This window comes from Amphibalanus amphitrite, unplaced genomic scaffold, assembly GCF_019059575.1.
Source record: "Amphibalanus amphitrite isolate SeventyFive unplaced genomic scaffold, NRLGWU_Aamphi_draft 001453F_arrow, whole genome shotgun sequence".
NCBI lineage: Eukaryota > Metazoa > Arthropoda > Thecostraca > Balanomorpha > Balanidae > Amphibalanus > Amphibalanus amphitrite.
The window spans coordinates 55,532-74,229 of NW_024882946.1; the positions used below are offsets into that span (position 1 = coordinate 55,532).

Genomic DNA, 18,698 nt, shown 5'->3' on the forward strand with positions numbered 1-18,698 from the left:
GTCATGGATCATGAAAGGCCATTAGTTTTGCGGGAACGTCTATGGAAAAAGCCTTTTTTCAGTCATCATACAGTTTTAGAGATGTTAACTACAACAACGCGCATCGGCTGCTGAATGAAATAACACACGGATTAATCTCTTTTGTATTGTTGAACGTTGTTCGGTCAGTTCTGTCAACAGTGAATGTTAATGAAAAGTGCTACGCTTCTCGTCGAACTTCATCTGAAGAAATGACATGCTAACAGTATCAAAATACCAGGTTCGGCCTATTGTGTTGTATTATGCTGGTAATTGTTTCGCTGTCGGATTTTGATGACCAAGGCTGTCGAAGAGGAGGGCTGTTTGGCCAATGACAATCAAGCAATGCATTGAAAGTAGGAACACATTTTCATGTCAACCTTTAAAGACCTTGGCTTGAGTGCATGCCTGTCACTCAGCTCTTGAATAGCTGCTTTGTCCTTGCACGTCTGAATGGTCTGCCCTCCTGAACAAGCTGTCAAAGGCGCCGTGGGAAGTGGACGAAAAGGTACAGTCTTCTGTCACCTTGACAGCTAGTGACAGAGTCATTGGAGCGTCTGAAGAGCTTCTTAGCATTCGCGTCTGGTATCGGCAGTGGTACCCAACCAGTCCCGGTGAAAATTCCCTAGCACTTATTTATCAATTTTCATTAATCTCACGTCCACAAAGTTAACAGAGAAATAAAAGAAGTGGCGTCAGAACTTTTTGAGCGATGGTTCAAAAGTGATCTTTTTGATTATTCTGATGAAGGCCTCCTACCGAAATATCAATATGTAACTACCTACGGACTTGAACTACACACACTAGGATAAGATCACTTTACATTTAACGTAACTCTGTGTGTGAAATGATCTGCTACCTCATCGCGGTGCATCGTGATTGATGGGTTTACATTACTGATCGTTTTAACTTGAAATGTGCACACCAATTTGTAATATAAATGGGAAAGACGACTGGGTAGTGGGTAGGTCACCACCATTTGACTACACAGGAGTACAGGAAAGAATATCAGTTGATAATGGACGAGACATGAACTGATAATGGACCGGATATCAGTAGATAATAAATGCAACATCCGGCTGATTATAGACGGGCCATCGACCTGCAAACCGGGTAGTCGCCGCACCAAAGCCGCAATGCACTTGCAACTGGCCCAATTGCAGTGCACGGGCCGCATCGATAACCGATATAGCCGTCATCGCGCGCGGTGCGAGCCGCGCGCCGGTCGAACCCCGTCCAGGAGCAATTGTGGGCAAGGTCCTGCGGCGGCCGCCATCCGCAGCATACGACATCGATTGGCGTCAGCGGTCCGCCGGGACCGGTCGGGCCGCGGACCGCCGCCGGCCGCTGTCCACTCGAAGCCGTTTGTATTGATAGTACCGCCGCCGCCGCCGCTACCCGGGCCGCCGCCACGGTCCCGGCCGGCGCTGTCGCCGTTACGGCGATCGATTGTCAAGTGGCGCGCCAGGCTCACGCCCATCACGCCGAATTGTTACCGAGCCATGCATACTTAACTACTCAGTGCGGCGGCACGGTCGAACAGTGCCGGCTCGACCGCGACCCGGCTCGGCCCGGCCGCTGGATCATTGATGAGGGTCCGCCGCCGGTCGGTCTGCGGTGGCCGAGCACGCCACAGGTGTGCCGCACTTCGCTGATAACTGGGTAATGACGAGCCCTCCTAATGGAGGCAGAGGCGAAATCGGTGCGCCGAACCGCTCGTTAACGGCTCGCACGCGTGCAGTGCAATCGGTCCGCCGCGAAGCGGTTCAAATATTGACGGTGTGGTATTGACGTGTCCGGTAAACACAATCGACTTTCGTCAGTTTTACCGCGTTGAGCTATTATTATTTTATATTTTAATTACATAAGTGTCTCGCATTGCAAGGTGTTATTCTGAACTCAAGTCAATATTTGCTCGCGAAAAAGTCCCGTTAATCGTTTTACTAAAATATTTATGTTATTTATATGTGGGCGATTGTTGACGATTTTTCCGCTCACTCATCATTGAATCCTTGCCGGCTAGATGCACTGCGGCTACAACTATCCAACTAAAACTACAATAAACTGCAACTGCACACACCTGCATTTACAAACGTAGGGGGAGGTGGGGTAAGACGGACCACCACCCTTCCCGGCTGAACTACTACTGCTAGCTCATGATATACAATGCTCCAACTACCTTGGTTTTCCTTTGCACCAATGGCAACCTTGGGCTCATGGGGCTAGGACTCACGGATTTTGAACTTTTGATAAAAATGTTGTTTTTCGTCGCACTGATCTAATGAGTGGCATAAGACTGATTTCATTAAGGCGCGTTTTTGCACCAACCCCCCCCCCCTACATGGGCGAGGGTTAAGTTGTATTTGCGTCTAGCTGTAAAGAACAATGTTAGAATCACGCTTGACCACAATATAGGTCATCCTCAACCGCATCCTAACCTCGAGATCATCACGTGACCTCGAGCGATCAAATTGCTAGAAGGAAAGTAAGATTAGGTGTTGGAGAGTCATTTGGTGTCGTTTTCGGCGCTCCGTTTCTCCTGGGTGGGCCACAATCTGCATTCTGCCGTGCAGATTTGGGACACGTGACCTTTGCTGACCTCTGTAGGTCAAACGGCTGGGAGTGCCACCGAATGGCTCGGGCTGTGGATTGTGTATGTCACGACCTATACTGTGTGCGAGTTTCAGCTCGATCTGAAGTGTCCCGCATCTGGGCTAAATTCGGGCTGGATTTCTACTGAATATGGACTGCTTGATGGACATCGTCTAACCCCGTGTTTTTCTTCTCGATGATTTTTAGTTTTACCCACAACTTGGTTTTTTATTTAAAATCCAGCCTCTGCACATATCAAAAGAGGATGGAATCAATTTTCAGCAGGCTATAAACAATATGAGGTTCGAGCGCACGGTAGCAAGACATGGGCCTCCAAACTTAGTCTTACCCCATCTTCCTCTAGTTTTGTTTTGTTGGGTTAGGCCCTTTCGGTCCAATGAGACCATTTCAGAGCCGGGAGGATGATAGAATGTAGGGGGAGACATTGGTCTGGGCAGGCACTCTAGTGAGTCACCGGGGCTGAACCCGTCCAGAGGACAGGCCACCCAGCCCCAAGGCACTCACTGCACCCGGCTACGGGGTGCGCTCCCTCGGGAGCAGCGGTGCCGCTCCAGGGAGCAGCCCGCATGAGATAAAGTTGCCTGTCCAGCCCGGAGGGGGGTTGCGGCGTGGAGGAGAAGGATTTCCGTATCCTGAGGATAGAAGCATGGAACGGTGATCTTCCTCTACCCTCATGTCACTACTTATACGAGTATGGCCGTCTCCGTGATGGTGCGTTTGTTACTGCTTTCGGCAAACTTGCAGGACGGTGTACCTATTGCAGCACAGTTTGGGCCCCATGGCGCGAGACAAGGTGGACGGACGATGGCATAACGTCACGCGTGTGATGCAGCAGTTGACGGAACGTTGCTTATGAATAGCTAGCCTCGTACATCCTTTGACCTCCGTTTTGAGTCGGCTATTAATTAGGTATATTATGCGTCTGTAATGTCATAAGCGACGGGCTCATGCATAAGTTCACGCATCAAGGAAATCAACTGTCATTTTTGTAACAAAAGCTCAGTGTTATGTTTGAAGATAAAAATATACACATATAACTGTCATGTAAGTGACATAATGTTTTCCGTTTTTGACATTTTATCAGGTTGCAGCCATACAAGCATGTAGCCCAACAAATGTTTAAGAAGACACATAATAGCCATGCTAGAAAGAGAAAAAAGTGCATTGCTAATATAGAAAAAGAAGCACCAGTTAGCGCCACAGCATGGCTTGAATTGCGGTAAAACGCATTAACCCTCGCCCGCACATGGGGGGGGGGGGTGGTTGCCACCCCCCCAGGCAGTCTTTCTGCTCTGCACTCAACATTTTTAGAGCTAGAAGGCTCATTTTTCGTATAGCTGCTCGTCTATCCTTTCTTGATGTTCACTGAAAATTTCAAGTTTCTGTGATTTTTGGTTTCGGAGATATGACCTTGTTTTTCAGGTCATGTCATGACCCAAATGGCCAATTCTCAACATCTTGCGTTTGCCATGGGCCTTGTGAGCTTTTGACACCCTGATTTCGGCCTTTTTTGCCAGTCTTACCTCCCACCTATCATGGAACATATTGTTCGACGATGTACAGGGGTCAAGGTCAGGGTCAAGGTCAACCTAGGTCATCTAAGATAATTGCGTTTTAGGCAAGCTGAATTTACTTTTTGTGAAGTTTTTTGACTGCATTTTTGGTAAAAGCTTCTCAGATCATGATTTCATGTGATATGGACCCAAAAACAATCGGTGCACACATAAGTATACACACAGACACACACAGACATACAAACACATATAATTGACCTTGACCTAACTTGACCTGAAATGACCTCAGCAGCAAAATTCTGGTCGGATAGTGTGACAAAGAGGTTCTAGCTGGCTTAGCACCAGAAAACAGCATCGTCATCGGTATTTGATAAGCAGCGCACTTGATATCCAACGGTGACCCAAAACAGCAACATTTTTTAGTTTGACCTGACCTGGAAGGTCAATGACTGACCTGAGAAGGTAAAACTGGGTATCATTGGATTCGTCTCTTCCCAAAGAATCTTTTTGGTCTTTACTGCTAAGCTCTATCTCCAACAGAAACGAAATGGCGCGGGGGGGGGTGGCAACCACCCCCCCATGTGCGTTCTAGGATGGGAAAATGGCATGTGCGGGCGAGGGTTAATTACAACGTTGTAAATGTTGTGTGCAATTGTTGTGAAATTGGTTTAGCTTAGATGAGACGTCATGGCGGCGTGTCAAATGCTCAAGCACGGCAAAATGTTGTGTGGTATGTGCTTTATATAGTTAAAGTTATTTCTTAACCGACATTTCTTCGCTGTCATTGTGCAATTGTGCACTTCAGTCACTACACATTTTTTGGCTGTCTGCCCTATAGACAGCCAAGGAAGATATGTAAAATATTTTATAGACGGCCATATAGAATATTGCCCTTACTCCGACACTCAATTACTAAAGCACAATGCCCATTGTAACTTTTCGTTCCGTCTGTGTCGTTTCCAGGGCACGGAACCGGTTTCCTGCGCATGTACGAATGCCACAGTGATCCACATCGCTCCGGACCCCTCTGACGCCACCCAGCAGAAGATCGAGGCTCTGAAGACCAACCAGGGCCTGACGGCCACGCCACGCATCGACGCTGCCTTCTACTTTGACCTCACCGTCAAGGCCGTTAAAGCCATCTCGTGAGTACGGGCGATGGTGTTGTCACTGTAATTCGCAGCCACGTAAGTATTTCATACGTGATATTTGTCGAACGGAAAATTGTCAACATACAGGGTGATTTTTTTTACTTGTTAAAAAGTTAAGAGGTTTAGTGGGGTTAAAATGCAAATATATATTGTAAAATTATGTACCAGCATGACGAGCATTCTGGGACATTTTGATTTCATGCAGACACGATGTAAAGGAACGACCATCGTGTATTTTACGTGTGCTTGAAGTTACCCCCTCTCTCACCGACACGAATCAGCCCGCCTGAGCGCGTGTTGAACAGCACCATGGACTCCCATGCTCATTGGGCGGACTGAAAAGGCTCCTATCACCCATTTTCAGCTCTGCCAGATATTTCCAATGTTTTCTTGTTATATCTGCCATACCTGGGTCCAAAAACTAGAAGTCTAGAAAGGGCAGGTCGAGGATTTTGCTACTGGCGGCCCTGGTGGTGTCTGATTCGCTGTTTTTGTTTCTCCCTGAAGACTGATTCTTCAGAGGCTGGAAATACGCCAGATGGACCGTTTGAAGGTTATTTATGACTACAAGCTTGTTCGTGCTTTATTTAACGTCTTTCTGAGGTATCTCCTTAATGATCGTATGCTTCGAACTGCCTCAATGCTTCAAAATCATCGTTTTGTGTCGTTCCTTACTGAACGGCGGTGGACCATGCGTGCCCGATTGGTGTGACATTTTCAGGCTCCATTGGGGCCGAGGCCTTCGGTTAAAAGGGACAAATCATGACACCATACAAAATGTCCCAGATTTATCTATCACGTGCATTGCTTTTTTGCACAAGATTTTTCGATTTAGGGACCACCATTAACGTTTACTTTTTAACAGTTAAAAAAAATCACCCTGTACATAGATCATTTCTCTCTTTGTACTGTCATGGGTGAAGTTTTATGAGGTAGTTGCGCCTTTTTTGGTGGGGAGGAGTGAATGCAGAAGTCATTTTTTGTGGCCACAGTCCACAGTCTCCTTCCTTTTAATGTCATGGTCCTTTTTAGTTTAAGGGTCTATTGTGCGTTTACGCCTCTCGTGGAAGTTGTGAGCTTGTATGAGAGCATTCAGTATTTGAGCGGCTGTGTGCCTGCCGTATTCATTATCACACGGCTTTCAACGAGTCAGTTTCTTGTTGACGGTCTGCCAAACAAGCACAAATACAAATACTCCTGGATTTACGATAACACGATAGCACACTGCACTTCAATGCGTCATGAAACTGCGATGCTATCGGTCGCTCAGCAGCCGGCACACTGAATACTATCCCGCCTGTCTTCTGTGTATTGCGGCACAGCCTACCGGCACTAGACGTCAGCCACCGCCACCGTAACCACTCTTGTGTCCTCTCGGGTACAGGTAGCGACACCTACCGGTACACTACCGTTCAGAGCCAGCCACCGACGCTGGCAGGGACCTCCGTTGGCATAGATGGCGTCACTGGCGTCCGATATTGTATAGCAGTCCCAGGTCACTCCCACTTAGAACTCAACACTCGGTTTTATGCATTTTGGGATCGTCCGAAGCTAATGGTAGGACCTTTGTATAAAGGATACACAGCTGTTGGCCTTGTGGATGAGCCAGTCATAAATGTGCTCGACTCTTGTGCATCTCAATTCTCAGATTATCAGAGCGCTGAGCGCATCATGCCATTCAAAACTACTATCATTGTGAGCATTCAAAACTACGGTTTTGAATGCTCACAATGCAATATTTTTCATGGAACTATTAAAGGGAGATAATGAGCTTTCTTTTTTCTTAAATAAAAATTACTCGACATCTATACTATTTCTACTGTAGTTTCTATAAAATATGAAAATTTCCTAGCACATTTTCGTATGTGAAAAAGTTTTTATTTTTGCAAAAAAGAAGCAGTACTTGCAGTACTTGTAACACCCACCGAAATGCGTTGCCGTTGTCCTTCTCTATAAAAAAAGTCGCAGTATATGGCGCTTTTGTTTCAAACAGCGACGCTTGGGTTTTTGTTTATGTTATCGCCTTGTCGTTGCTTGGTTGTAAGGATTCTAATTTGAATTAGAGTTAATTCCGTTTAGAATTAATTAGATTCTAATTCGGGGGTACATAGTGCCTACTCTTCTTTGTTTCGGCATGCGGCATGCGGCACAAATGAACGGCATGCGCCAGAAACGCAGCCAAATCTTGCGATTGCGACTACGAAATTCATTATTTTGGCGTCAGAGCCTGAAGCGAAAAATACAAGCATATTTATTTCAAAAAGACTTCAGGTTTGTCGAACGATGTTATGAGAATTTTGATAACAGTACTGCATAAGTTTTTCAGTGATGCCGCAAAAGTGTTGTATCTATCTTCTTTTATTGTGCAGTCGGCGGGACCGATTCAAAATTGAGTCGTTGCTACTAAAATAGCAGCATATGGCGTCAGATGATGAACAGGAAAAATAGTTGCGTAAATTTAGACATAAACCACCCCCAAACCATGAATATCTTTTGAAGGCACTATAGACGACCATTAACTAACTAGATGTGATGAAGGTCAAATGTAAGGAATACGCTCATTTTACAAAATTACATGCAAGTACCAAAAAGTGATGTAAGTACTTATTCAACGGTCACTTTCAGCGCTCCCCGCTAACGTGACTTCAAGTTGAGATATTTGCGGCAAGGTACCGAATTGAGCAAAATGGTTTTAATTTACATTATAACTTGTTGTGTTTTGTCAGAAAATGGTCCTAACTCAGATTTTGTGGAAAAAGGTCATTATCTCCCTTTAATGAAGGCTTTGACACTCCCACGGCTTGCGGCTTGCAGCTACAGACACAACTTTGGACCTAAGGCAACATACATCCAAGTCGTTATGATCATTATAAGTAAGATACCCATATTTGGGGACCAAACAGAGCTTTACCAAGCAGGAAAACTCATCACAGTAAAAGTATTCATCGAAATTGGCATCATTTCGTATTATTATAGTGGTCAATGTTCGATAACCTTGACAAAAATAAACCGAGTGCAGAAGTCGATAAATTCATGCACTGACACTTCCGAGCAGCGCTCTCGCTCGTGACAAACCTGGTGCCGTCTGATTTGTGGTCACGTGTCCGGCAGGAATATGATGGACGACGGTCAGTTTCCGGCCGACTACTCTGTGCTGACGTGCGAGGCGTACCAGGCCGGCCAGAGGACCAACCGCACCGGCCTCGACCTCATGAGCGCCATGAAGGCGGTACGAGCGGGGTGGAGATGGGAGCGTGGGATAAAGAAAGGGCTGGATTATGGGTGATGGCATTTCATCAGTTCATGAAGGTGTGTGTCGGTGGGGAAAAGTAAGAAGTTTGTTTAAATCGTAGTCTCTTAAAAACAATTTTCAAGAAAAATTGCAAAGGCTTGATGCTATTTCTAAAAACAGGCTCTACTATTAAAAAAGGCTACGATATGTGTCGTTACAAACAGCTTTTTCGCAAAGCAGCTTGACATGCTTAACACCAGTAAAACGCCTTTTGGGCGAAGAACGAACGAGCGAGATAGTGAGCCCTGTACGTGCGGAAGGGCGAGAGGGTGCTTCCAACGGGCTTGCGCAAAGCACCCTTCTAACCGGTCGCTAGCGGTGTGCCAAATTTGAACGCAATCGGCCCAGCCGTTCCTGAGATCTGGAAGCGGCATTCTGCACGTGCGCACGTGCAAACGGGGTCCAAAATGACTTTTGCACGGCACCCTACTAACTGGTCCCCAACCGTGTACCAAATTTGAGCGCAATCGGCCCAGCCGTTCTCGAGATCTGGAAACGCCCCCTGCACGTGCGCACGTGCAGTAGCACCCTAACCGCAACACATGGGAATGCATTGCCTGGTGGGTGCCTACCTGTATGCCAAGTTTCAGCGAAATCGCCCCAGTAATTACCGAGTTACTGAAATGGGAACAAATTTGGCACCTCTTATTGTTGTATTTTGCACGTGCACTGGGGGTGACCCACATGCATCGATAGTATCCTATTTTGGGTAGAAGGGATGCTGCTACCCTACAAAAATTACCGCAAGTCAATCGCCCAAGCGGCTGCTGAGATATGAGCCTCTCAAAATTACTACTTTTGCAGAACAGCTTGAACACCCTTGACTTTTCACGTGGCACGTGCCACGACGGTCACTGAGATGTATCAAAAGTAATCAATTACGGGGTAGAAGGGATGGGGCTACCCAACAAAAAAGACCGCAGGCCAATCGGTCCAGCGGTTGCTGAGATATAAGCCTCTCAAAAGCGTTACAGGCCGGGCCGGGCCGGGCCGGGCCGCTCATACTGAGATTTTTCCGTTATATTGAAAAGACTCACTTCGCTCGCTGCGCTCGCTCGCTCGTAACAATTTAGCAATCTCCAGCACATACCCGCCTCCTCTCATTTTTCAGCTGAGCGGCATGGACACATACGGCGGGCTGGCGCTCTCCTCTAACGGCCTCTCGCACATGGAGTTCACGATGAGGCTGTACCGGACGCAGATTCTGTCGAGCCGGGTCAACTCGCGAGACCCGGTCGGCCTCTACCAGGTCGGCAGCCCCGTGGGAGAATTCACCGAGCTCGATCAGGAGGCCTTCAACAGGTTCAAGGCCGTCACCGTCTACAGGATCGTCACGTTAGAGGTGAGGGACGCAGCGATTCTGCACTTAGTTTGTATTGGGTCTCGTGGGTTTTAGCGATAGGTTTTGCACCTAGAAAATTTAGTGTACTTCAGGCTAACTCTTCGTCGTCTTAAGCTTTTAAGTGTTGAAGATGCGATCGACTTGTTGGTTCACAAGCCGGCCATGATCGTGTAAAATGGCTTCATCGAAGATCGTTTAGTTTCTGAGATATAACCGGAAATGTTAAAGTGCAAAACCTACCGCTTAATCTTGCGAGAGCCGTACTTAGTTTGTATTGTACTTTCAGCCTACATAATACTCATAAAGGCAGACATGCATATTTCTATGCTTGGAATGACTAAGAGCTAAAATAATCCATGCTCAATAGAATGTGGCTTGAGGTTTGCAATAACGAACAGCATACGTCTTTCCCCAGCAACCGCCATTCATTATCAAGAAAATGGACGAGAACGGTAACATCGTGTTTGACGGCTATTGCATTGAGCTGTTGCACGACATTCAGAAGATCCTGAACTTCGAGTACGACATTTACGAGGTGAAGGACGGCACCTACGGCGTCATGAATGAGGACAACGAGTGGAACGGCATGATTCGGGAACTCGTCGACAAGGTGAGTGGCAATGCTTCTGCGGGTAATGTGCGAAATATTGATAGACGGTATGCCTGATATGTTTGTTATGTTGATATGTTATGTAAATGTTATGCTCCTGCTTGATTCGTGGTGTGTTCTGTATGTAATATGCGAAAAATAGTATTTGCCGATTTATGAAGTATGATTCAGCATGTTTTCATCAATAGTGTCGGTAAATTAATAATGATCTTCAAGTGCTATCGTGAATGCAGTTATACGACTAAGATCTCACTTACGTGTATATGTTTACAAATATGCCAATACTCTAGAAAATGTAGCATATCTTCACTGCCTCCTGACACCGTCCCCCCTTACATCCGTTTACAGAAAGCCGACATCGCCCTCTCGGCTCTGTCCGTGATGGCGGAGCGAGAGAACGTCGTCGACTTCACCATCCCCTACTACGACCTGGTCGGCATCACCATACTGATGAAGAAGCCCAAGGTGGTGCCGGCCCTCTTCAAATTCCTGACCGTTCTGGAGACTGACGTCTGGGGCTGCATCCTGGGGGCCTACTTCGTGACGAGGTAACTATCAAATACCAACTGGTAGCGATCCTCCATGGCAACAGAGCAGGGCTATGTTAATATGCATTGCGCTAGTCCGCTCAAGGTTTATAGTTCAATTTCCAGAAACTGCCGGCATGAAATGGCAACTTCAATGAATGGACTGCAGTTGGCGAAAAATGCATAGCAGATTGGCACGTGATCAGACTGTATAAGTCGGGAATGCTTAGTTTTAGGAATGCATTAACTATGTCGACCGTAACGTATCTTATGTGCTTTGAATGTTGGACGATGTTCGCGTCAGTGCAGTAGTAACATTGGTATTTGTAGATTAAATGCGATGTGTATTGTGTAGATAAAAACGATATCAGCTTACAAATTACAATTATGTATTCGCAGATCACTTTGGTGACACGTAAAACTAGTTCTAGTTAGCCTTCTAGGTCGCGAAAAAGGGAGAGAGAGAGAGAGAGAGAGAGAGAGAGAGAGAGAGAGAGAGAGAGAGAGAGAGAGAGAGAGAGAGAGAGAGAGAGAGAGAGAGAGAGAGAGAGAGAGAGAGAGAGAGAGAGAGAGAGAGAGATATTGTTTTTTTTGGGGGGGTTAGGCCCTTTCGGTCTGACGAGACCATTTCAGAGCCGGAAGGATGATAGGAATTAGGGGGAGACATTGGTCTGAGCAGGCACCCTAGTGAGTCACCGGGGCTGAGCCCGTCCCGAAAGACAGGCCGGCCAGCCCCTAGGTACTCACTGTACCCGGCTACGGGGTGCGCTCCCTCGGGAGCAGCAGTGCCGCTCCAAGGGAGCAGCCCGCATGAGATAAAGTTACCTGTCCAGCCCGGAGGGGGTTGCGGCGTGGGGGAGAAGGATTTCAGCATCCTGAGGATAGAAGCACGGAACGGTGAGAGAGAGAGAGAGAGAGAGAGAGAGAGAGAGAGAGAGAGAGAGAGAGAGAGAGAGAGAGAGAGAGAGAGAGAGAGAGAGAGAGAGAGAGAGAGTCACAAAGCCATATTTACTCCAACCTTTCTCACTTTCAACCGCGCAACTGCTGCGCAACGATTAGGTAGCACCCTTGATAATCGCTGTTCACAGCCTGTCTCCTTTTCGTTGTATTGCGGTGCAGTATAAATTTAGACGCCTACCTCTACTGCCACCTAACGACGCGTCTATGACCCCGTTTCCATGGGCATCACTGATCCGGATCAGCAAATTTAAATCGCATTATATTTCTCGAACTCTTCGTTACAGGATATAACTCAAAGTGGATTAGGCTTACATAACCAGTTAATCCCTTATTTTCATTTTCGTATAGTGTCTAACTATACTGGATTAGCTAATCCATTTTTACTGATCCGGATCAGTGGTGCCCATGGAAACGTGGTCTATAAGCTAACCGGTGATAGCTACTTGCAGTTTCCCTTGTTGCATTGCGGTGCAGTATAGATTCAGGCGCCCACTTGTGCTGCTACCTAGTGACGCGTCTGAAAACTAACTGCTGCTGGCCATGGCAGCTGCGCGCTCCTTGCGTTGCGGCGCAGTATAGTTTCAGGCGTCTACCTGTGCTGCCACCTATTGACAGTTGTACAAACTACCCGGCGGGCCGCGCTCTACCGGCGCCGCCGTGCCACAGCAATGAGCTCTGCTCTCCTTCCGTCACTAATGGTGTCGCGGCACTGATAGTGACCCCGGCAGGCTGTACAACTGATGGTGCCCCGTCTGCCGGGGGGCCGGCGTTCCGGCCGATCGTTCCCCTAATCGAACCGGCCCGATTGGGGCAGGTCCTGACGGCCTGCGTTCAATGCCCCATTCCTTGCCGCTCTGTGGCCGCCTGAGCGATGAGGCTCCGGTGCCAAGAAGAAGAAAAAAGGGTAAACGGCAGCCAGATCTCGTACTGATTGGCGAGCCTATAAAATATGGCCTTGGCCAGTGCAGTGGTTAAATACTGCAGTATTTCTCTCGCTGACTGTTGGAAAATAATGTTATTGTTTTCTTTTTTTGCAAAGCACGTAGGGGAAAGACAGGCTATTGCATTCTCAGAGACAACTTCGTATGCATGAAGTGAACATTTTTCGTGATCTGAAGCGTAATCTTGGCGTTCTTCAAACATGTTCGATCAAATTTTGTTACGGTGCACAATGGGACCGGACCGAAAATTAGCGCGACATCGGTACTTTTTTCGTATTTCGTGCCCGCTTTTCACATGAAAAGGATGGTAGAATCCTAAAAATGGTAGTCGGAGTACTTTCTAAGCAATTTCTGATTAATTTAATTAATTAATCATTAATTAATTCATTAATTAATTGATTAATTAATCGGTTGACCTGCCCTGACCTCGACTCGGCTCGGTCACGTGATAAGACGGCAGCACCTGTCAGGCCAGGTCATGACGGCACCGGAAATTCCGATAAGCAAATAATGTAGCCACCAAAACCGTGAAGATGGGAATCTGATGGCCTACATGACTATATAACAAATTAATTACGGGTCAGAAAAGTGTATCAGAAACTCCGATAGAAGGTACGGATATGTCCGGACAAAACTTTAATATAGTTGGTAGTTGGCAACCTTGTTCGATTCCTGAGGCTCTGTTACTCGCGGCTCCCGGCCGCGGCGACCTGGAGTAAAAAAATGCCCCTCATTTTCGCTGCCGCAGGCTGACGCAGCTAAATTATACATTTTCTGAAAGGCAATTGATTGGTAAACACCATATTGATAAAAGAACAGCGGGACCTAGCGGGACTTTTTATATCGGCATTCCAGAATATCTATAACAGTAAAATTAACTCACAATTTTAAAAGCACCAAAAAAAACTTAACATTTGAAGCGTATTTATATATTCCGCTATGAGTTTTTTCTTCCATCGTGTAGCCCATGGTCTAAATTATCAGGCTAGACGTCGAAAATATTGATAAAGCCGTCTAATATACACATTTTTTGCCTACATTAGCTACTATTTTTCTCCGTACGAAAACGGGTCTACGATGCTTGGCACAAAACTTTGTGTTTGGGCTGATGTGGCGCGGACGCTGTACACTATGGACGAAAAATATTTGCAGATTCGTGGTCCATGGACATTTCTGAACTACGTGACACAGTTTAACTCAATTTGGGAATGGTCGCCAAATCCACCAATGTCGCGCTAATTCCGGCCGCGGTCCTATCGTGCGGTGTCCCATTTTTCATTGGTACAGAGTAGATACCTACAACTATCAGAGACTTGTTTTTTGAGCAAAGTTTCTAGGAATGAAGACGTAACCAGAGCCACCACCACCTCAGTCACTTCAGTGCAACACCAATAGATGTCTCTGACTGTTGTGGTGACCGTCTCTGGCAGCTTACACACTGGAGCGTAACCTGTATCCAATGGGGCGGAGCCGTTCTGTCCGGAGGGGGGATGAGGGACGGGGGAGCAGGAATTGGGGAGGGCGACTGCGAGGCAGGATGAGAGGCAGGAGGGTCTGGCTGGACAGCGTCCCTCGGTGTCACTCTTATAAACTGTCAGCCCCAAATGTTCTTGCCCCAAAAGTATCAAATAGCTGTCAAAATTAGTATATCAAAAAGGCTTCCCTTATTCAGACATGCTAAGTTTTGCAAATAAGTATAAGCTTTATTTTTTTTATTATTCAGTTTCATCATGCTATAAATATCTGTGGTCTTTGTTTTGGATGCATGATCGACACTACTGGTCTAATCATCCCACAGGCTTTGCCTTCTGCCTGTTGTAACTCGTGTGTTCCGTTGCAGCATTCTTCTGTCGCTGTTCGACCGGTTCAGTCCGTATAGCTACCAGAACAACCGCGAAAAGTACCAGGAGGATGACGAAAAGCGCGAGTTCAGTATCAAGGAAAGCCTCTGGTTCTGCATGACATCACTGACACCGCAGGTAGGTCACGTGACTCGGCTTTTACAGACCTCTAGCTGAAAAAATGAAAGGAAAGATATAGAGGATTATTCATGGCTCCGAGTGGAAGATAAAGACATGTTTTCCAAGTGGGTTACTGGAAAACTGAGCGACGAAGGAGCGTGTTTTTCCTGTAACACGCGAGGGAAAGACACCTGATCTTCCACGAGTGAGCCATGAATCATGATCAATCCCATATCTTTTTATGTAGAGGTTCATTCATAATCAATTAAAACATTTTTATTGAAACGTGTTTTTGTATCTATGAAAAAGATTTCATCACAACCATCAACAAATGGTCCGGCGATCACGCATCTTCACTTCAACGCTTGATTGTTGGCTATGAACCCTCGACACTTTATCCTTGCATCTCAGAGGAATGCAAAGGTAACAAGTTCTTATCGTTGCATCTCCGAGGAGTGCGAGACAGAAATATTCCAGCACTGTAGACCCAATGGCAAATAAAACTCTACTGGAAAGATAAAAATATACATCTAATTGACTTGTATTTACAGCTTGCTTGACAACTCATCAAATAAGGAAATGTCATTAGATGTTACGTTTTTTGAACATTGTTATGTCTTATGATGGATGTTATAAGCGTGAATAATAACCTTTTGCTCATTTATTGAAAAGTCAAAAATATATTTTCGGCCATGGACATTTTATTGGAACACTGAAAGTGTCAGCCCGAAAATATATTTGAAATTGTTGTTGGAAATTATTAATTAAGGAAATATAAAAATGCTAAGTTTGCTTGGTATTTGTTCGATGTATGACTTTGAAGCATAGTATTCATGTGGACCAATTTTGTCTCTCTGCTCCTTTCTTTGTGAGTCAAGACTGTGCAAACTTGCGTAAGCTACATTGGAAGATATTAAAGGCGGCATAGCTTTCAGCAGCATGACTTTAGAATATTTTTCGCGTGCTTACCCGAAAAAAAAACATATCACAGGATATGGCTGCCTCCGAAGCCCGTGTTTGCCATTTCATCGTGGGTTGACTGAATAGACGTCTTTTACGATGGAGCAGGCTTTCAAATAAACTTCAGCTCAATGACATCAAAGTCTGCCGCATCAAGGCTCACTTCCGAAAAAAAATGTTCTATTCGCTCCGAGTGAGTGTAAAAGGTACAGGCGTAATTATACAAAGTTCTGCTTTTACTGATTTCTTTGAAGAAAATATATTTAGTTACACTGGAAAATATGCGACGCTTTGCCTAGGTTCAAGATGAGCCAGCATTCATTCCGTTAAGAGTTATCAGCTATCTCGCATTATTAAGATGCTGAGGAAGTCTAACAAAGCATGTTTGGTATAATTGTTCTGAAGGCGTTATAAAATGCATCAATAAACAATATGTAGCAGCTGATAAGCGTCATCAATATCGTTAGGGAGTGGTGTGAGGAATGTCAACTGAAATTTATATGCTCAGACAGCGTCGAAAAAGGAACATAATTCGCTATTTTGTGCCTTACATTTTTGTCCACATTTTTACAATCAATGTCACACATGCATGAGTGCATCTAGCATGAGTGAGCACCAAAGAATATTAAATTCAAGTTGAATTTGAAAGACTCGATCTTTGACTGTTTGGTTCAGCCTTAATCGATGCTTCACTTTTACAACGTGTAGTTATCGTAGATCATTAAAGTGAGATCGCAAATAACATTTCATGATCAGCAACAGAACAATCAACTATCACCAGAATACAATTTGTATGGACTGAACAGCTTGGACACTGGACAGTAATGTAATTTACCTAGCAATTATTTGCAACTGAAAGCAGTCACAGGACGGGGTGCTTCGTAAAGGTTTCTTATAGATAGATTGATGCTCCAAGGCCTGCATTATCTATCGAACTTGTACACTGTCATAACAAGCTTTCATAAATATTAACTAAAAATACAAAAACGAAAATATTTTATGTAAAAAGAAAAACTTGTCAACTTTTGATCGGTGACATAAGTACACCAACCAGCTAACTCGTTGTTTGCATTGACACGGTTCTCAGTACCAATGGTATCGATGAAGCCCACCACAGTCACCACGTCATTACGCCCCGTCGCGGGTCGTCGGCGGTATGCGGCCCACAGCGGCGCGGCGCTGTCTGTTTTCACTGGGCCTCATTGTGCGTGAAGCATGCGAGGGCCTCTATTGTGTTTGCCTATGTAAATACGGCGGGCTGTCGCTGCTGCCGCGATAGATTGCCGCCTACCGTGGCGTCCGTCGACGGTGCGGACACCGCGGAGCCGCGCTGGCCAGCGCTAATGATGACTCCGCCACCGCCGTGGTCGGGTATAGGTGCTCGACGGGAGCGTGGGTACTTGATACACCCCAGCAGTGAAGAGCTGCGGGGTTACAGTAAATAGCAATGGCTGGTGCATTCCTGTTCTGTAGTTAAAGATGACCGTGGATAACTACGCAATCACAAGAATGTCTACAGGGAGGTGAGGATGTTCAACTATCACATATCTGTAGGGAAAGGTGCCTAAGGGATGCTGAGCTTGCAGACATCAAATATTACATGGAGAGCTGTGGTGCACGCAGTGTATTATAGCTGCCCGTTATCTGAAGCCCAGTGAGAGAGTGATTAAGCCACTGGAGATTTTTTATGAGTGTCCATGCACAGTCCAGACTCAGAGCTGTGTATATAGCTCATACCCAATATGGTTGGCATTGTTTTACCAAAATTAGACTGGCAAAGTTCGATACATAGAAATCAAACAATCATTGCCGTCCAATTTAAGAGGAAAACTGCTCCCTAATGCGTGTTTCTTTGTCGTGTTTGCTATCTAGCTTGCTTGTCGTTTGAGTTAGGACGCCGACGATCCTCGTCTAGTGCCAGTTCTCCCATCCCTCTCCTCTCGTTGGGGCTCAGCTCTGATTACCGAGTCGTCGCCGTCGGCAATTTGTTGGCGTGTTTCCACTCGGCCCGCGCCTCCTTAGCGCCAACGATCAGCCACTTGGACTAATTTTCGGCTCGACTTCTCTCGGAAACTTTTAGCGGCGCTGATTTGAGCTCGTCAGGACGATAGAGAAGGGTAACAGGATCACGCGGGCCGACACCGCCCCGATGCGAGCGCGCCGCCTCTCAGGCCGCCCCACTGCGCTCGGCCCAAATACGGGCGCCTCCGATACGAGCGTCTCAGCCGCCATTTGTTGGCGAATTCCGAAATGGAACATCACAGCCAAACATCCCCTATATAACCATTTCAAATATTTTATTTTCCCAGACTCGCAGCTTTATGTGATCATCGGATTATTGCCGGGAATAAGCAATGCTCAAAGCGGCGTTATTTTTTTACCCCGGATGTTGTTGCTAAACCTCACTCTGTCATGCTTGGTCGCATTGCCGAGTGCCGTACGGTGTACCATTGTCGGTGCTCCATTCAGTTGTCCGCCCCTGAATGGCACCTCGGGGGCCTGTTTGGCTCCTCGGGCCGCCGCAGCTGCTGCCCCGGTGCCCCGGGCACATTTACAGTCCAAATTCATCATGCTGATTGGCTCACACGTTCATGACGTCAGAGGATAGCTCTTGGGGGCAGCTAGGGCGGTTTGCAGATGATTTCACGTAGAACATAACGTGACATTGTTACACTGAGCAGATGGCTTTCTCTAGCAGCTTTTTACTCTTTGGGTAGCAGATGCAGTGATATTTGAGGTTATCGAAAATATCTATTTGATTTCATGCGTATGCGTATGCATTTCATGCGGATGGCTGCTGTAAGGTCAA

At 46.2% G+C, this 18,698-nt stretch overlaps 1 protein-coding gene across 5 annotated transcripts in view; it reads left to right on the plus strand.

Annotated features, from left to right (window-relative positions):
• LOC122373167 (ionotropic receptor 25a-like) overlaps positions 1 to 18,698 on the plus strand; it is a 68,685-nt gene that overhangs the window by 34,086 nt on the left and 15,901 nt on the right. For all 5 annotated transcript variants that reach the window (XR_006254989.1, XR_006254990.1, XR_006254991.1 and 2 more), the window contains exons 7-12: positions 5,109 to 5,290; positions 8,408 to 8,525; positions 9,700 to 9,930; positions 10,346 to 10,540; positions 10,889 to 11,088; positions 14,809 to 14,947. Coding sequence is in view for 2 of the 5 variants with exons in the window: in XM_043350994.1 (XP_043206929.1) it covers positions 5,109 to 5,290; positions 8,408 to 8,525; positions 9,700 to 9,930; positions 10,346 to 10,540; positions 10,889 to 11,088; positions 14,809 to 14,947 (1,065 nt within the window). In the remaining 3 variants the exon portion in view is untranslated. The remainder of the gene's footprint in view (positions 1 to 5,108; positions 5,291 to 8,407; positions 8,526 to 9,699; positions 9,931 to 10,345; positions 10,541 to 10,888; positions 11,089 to 14,808; positions 14,948 to 18,698) is intronic.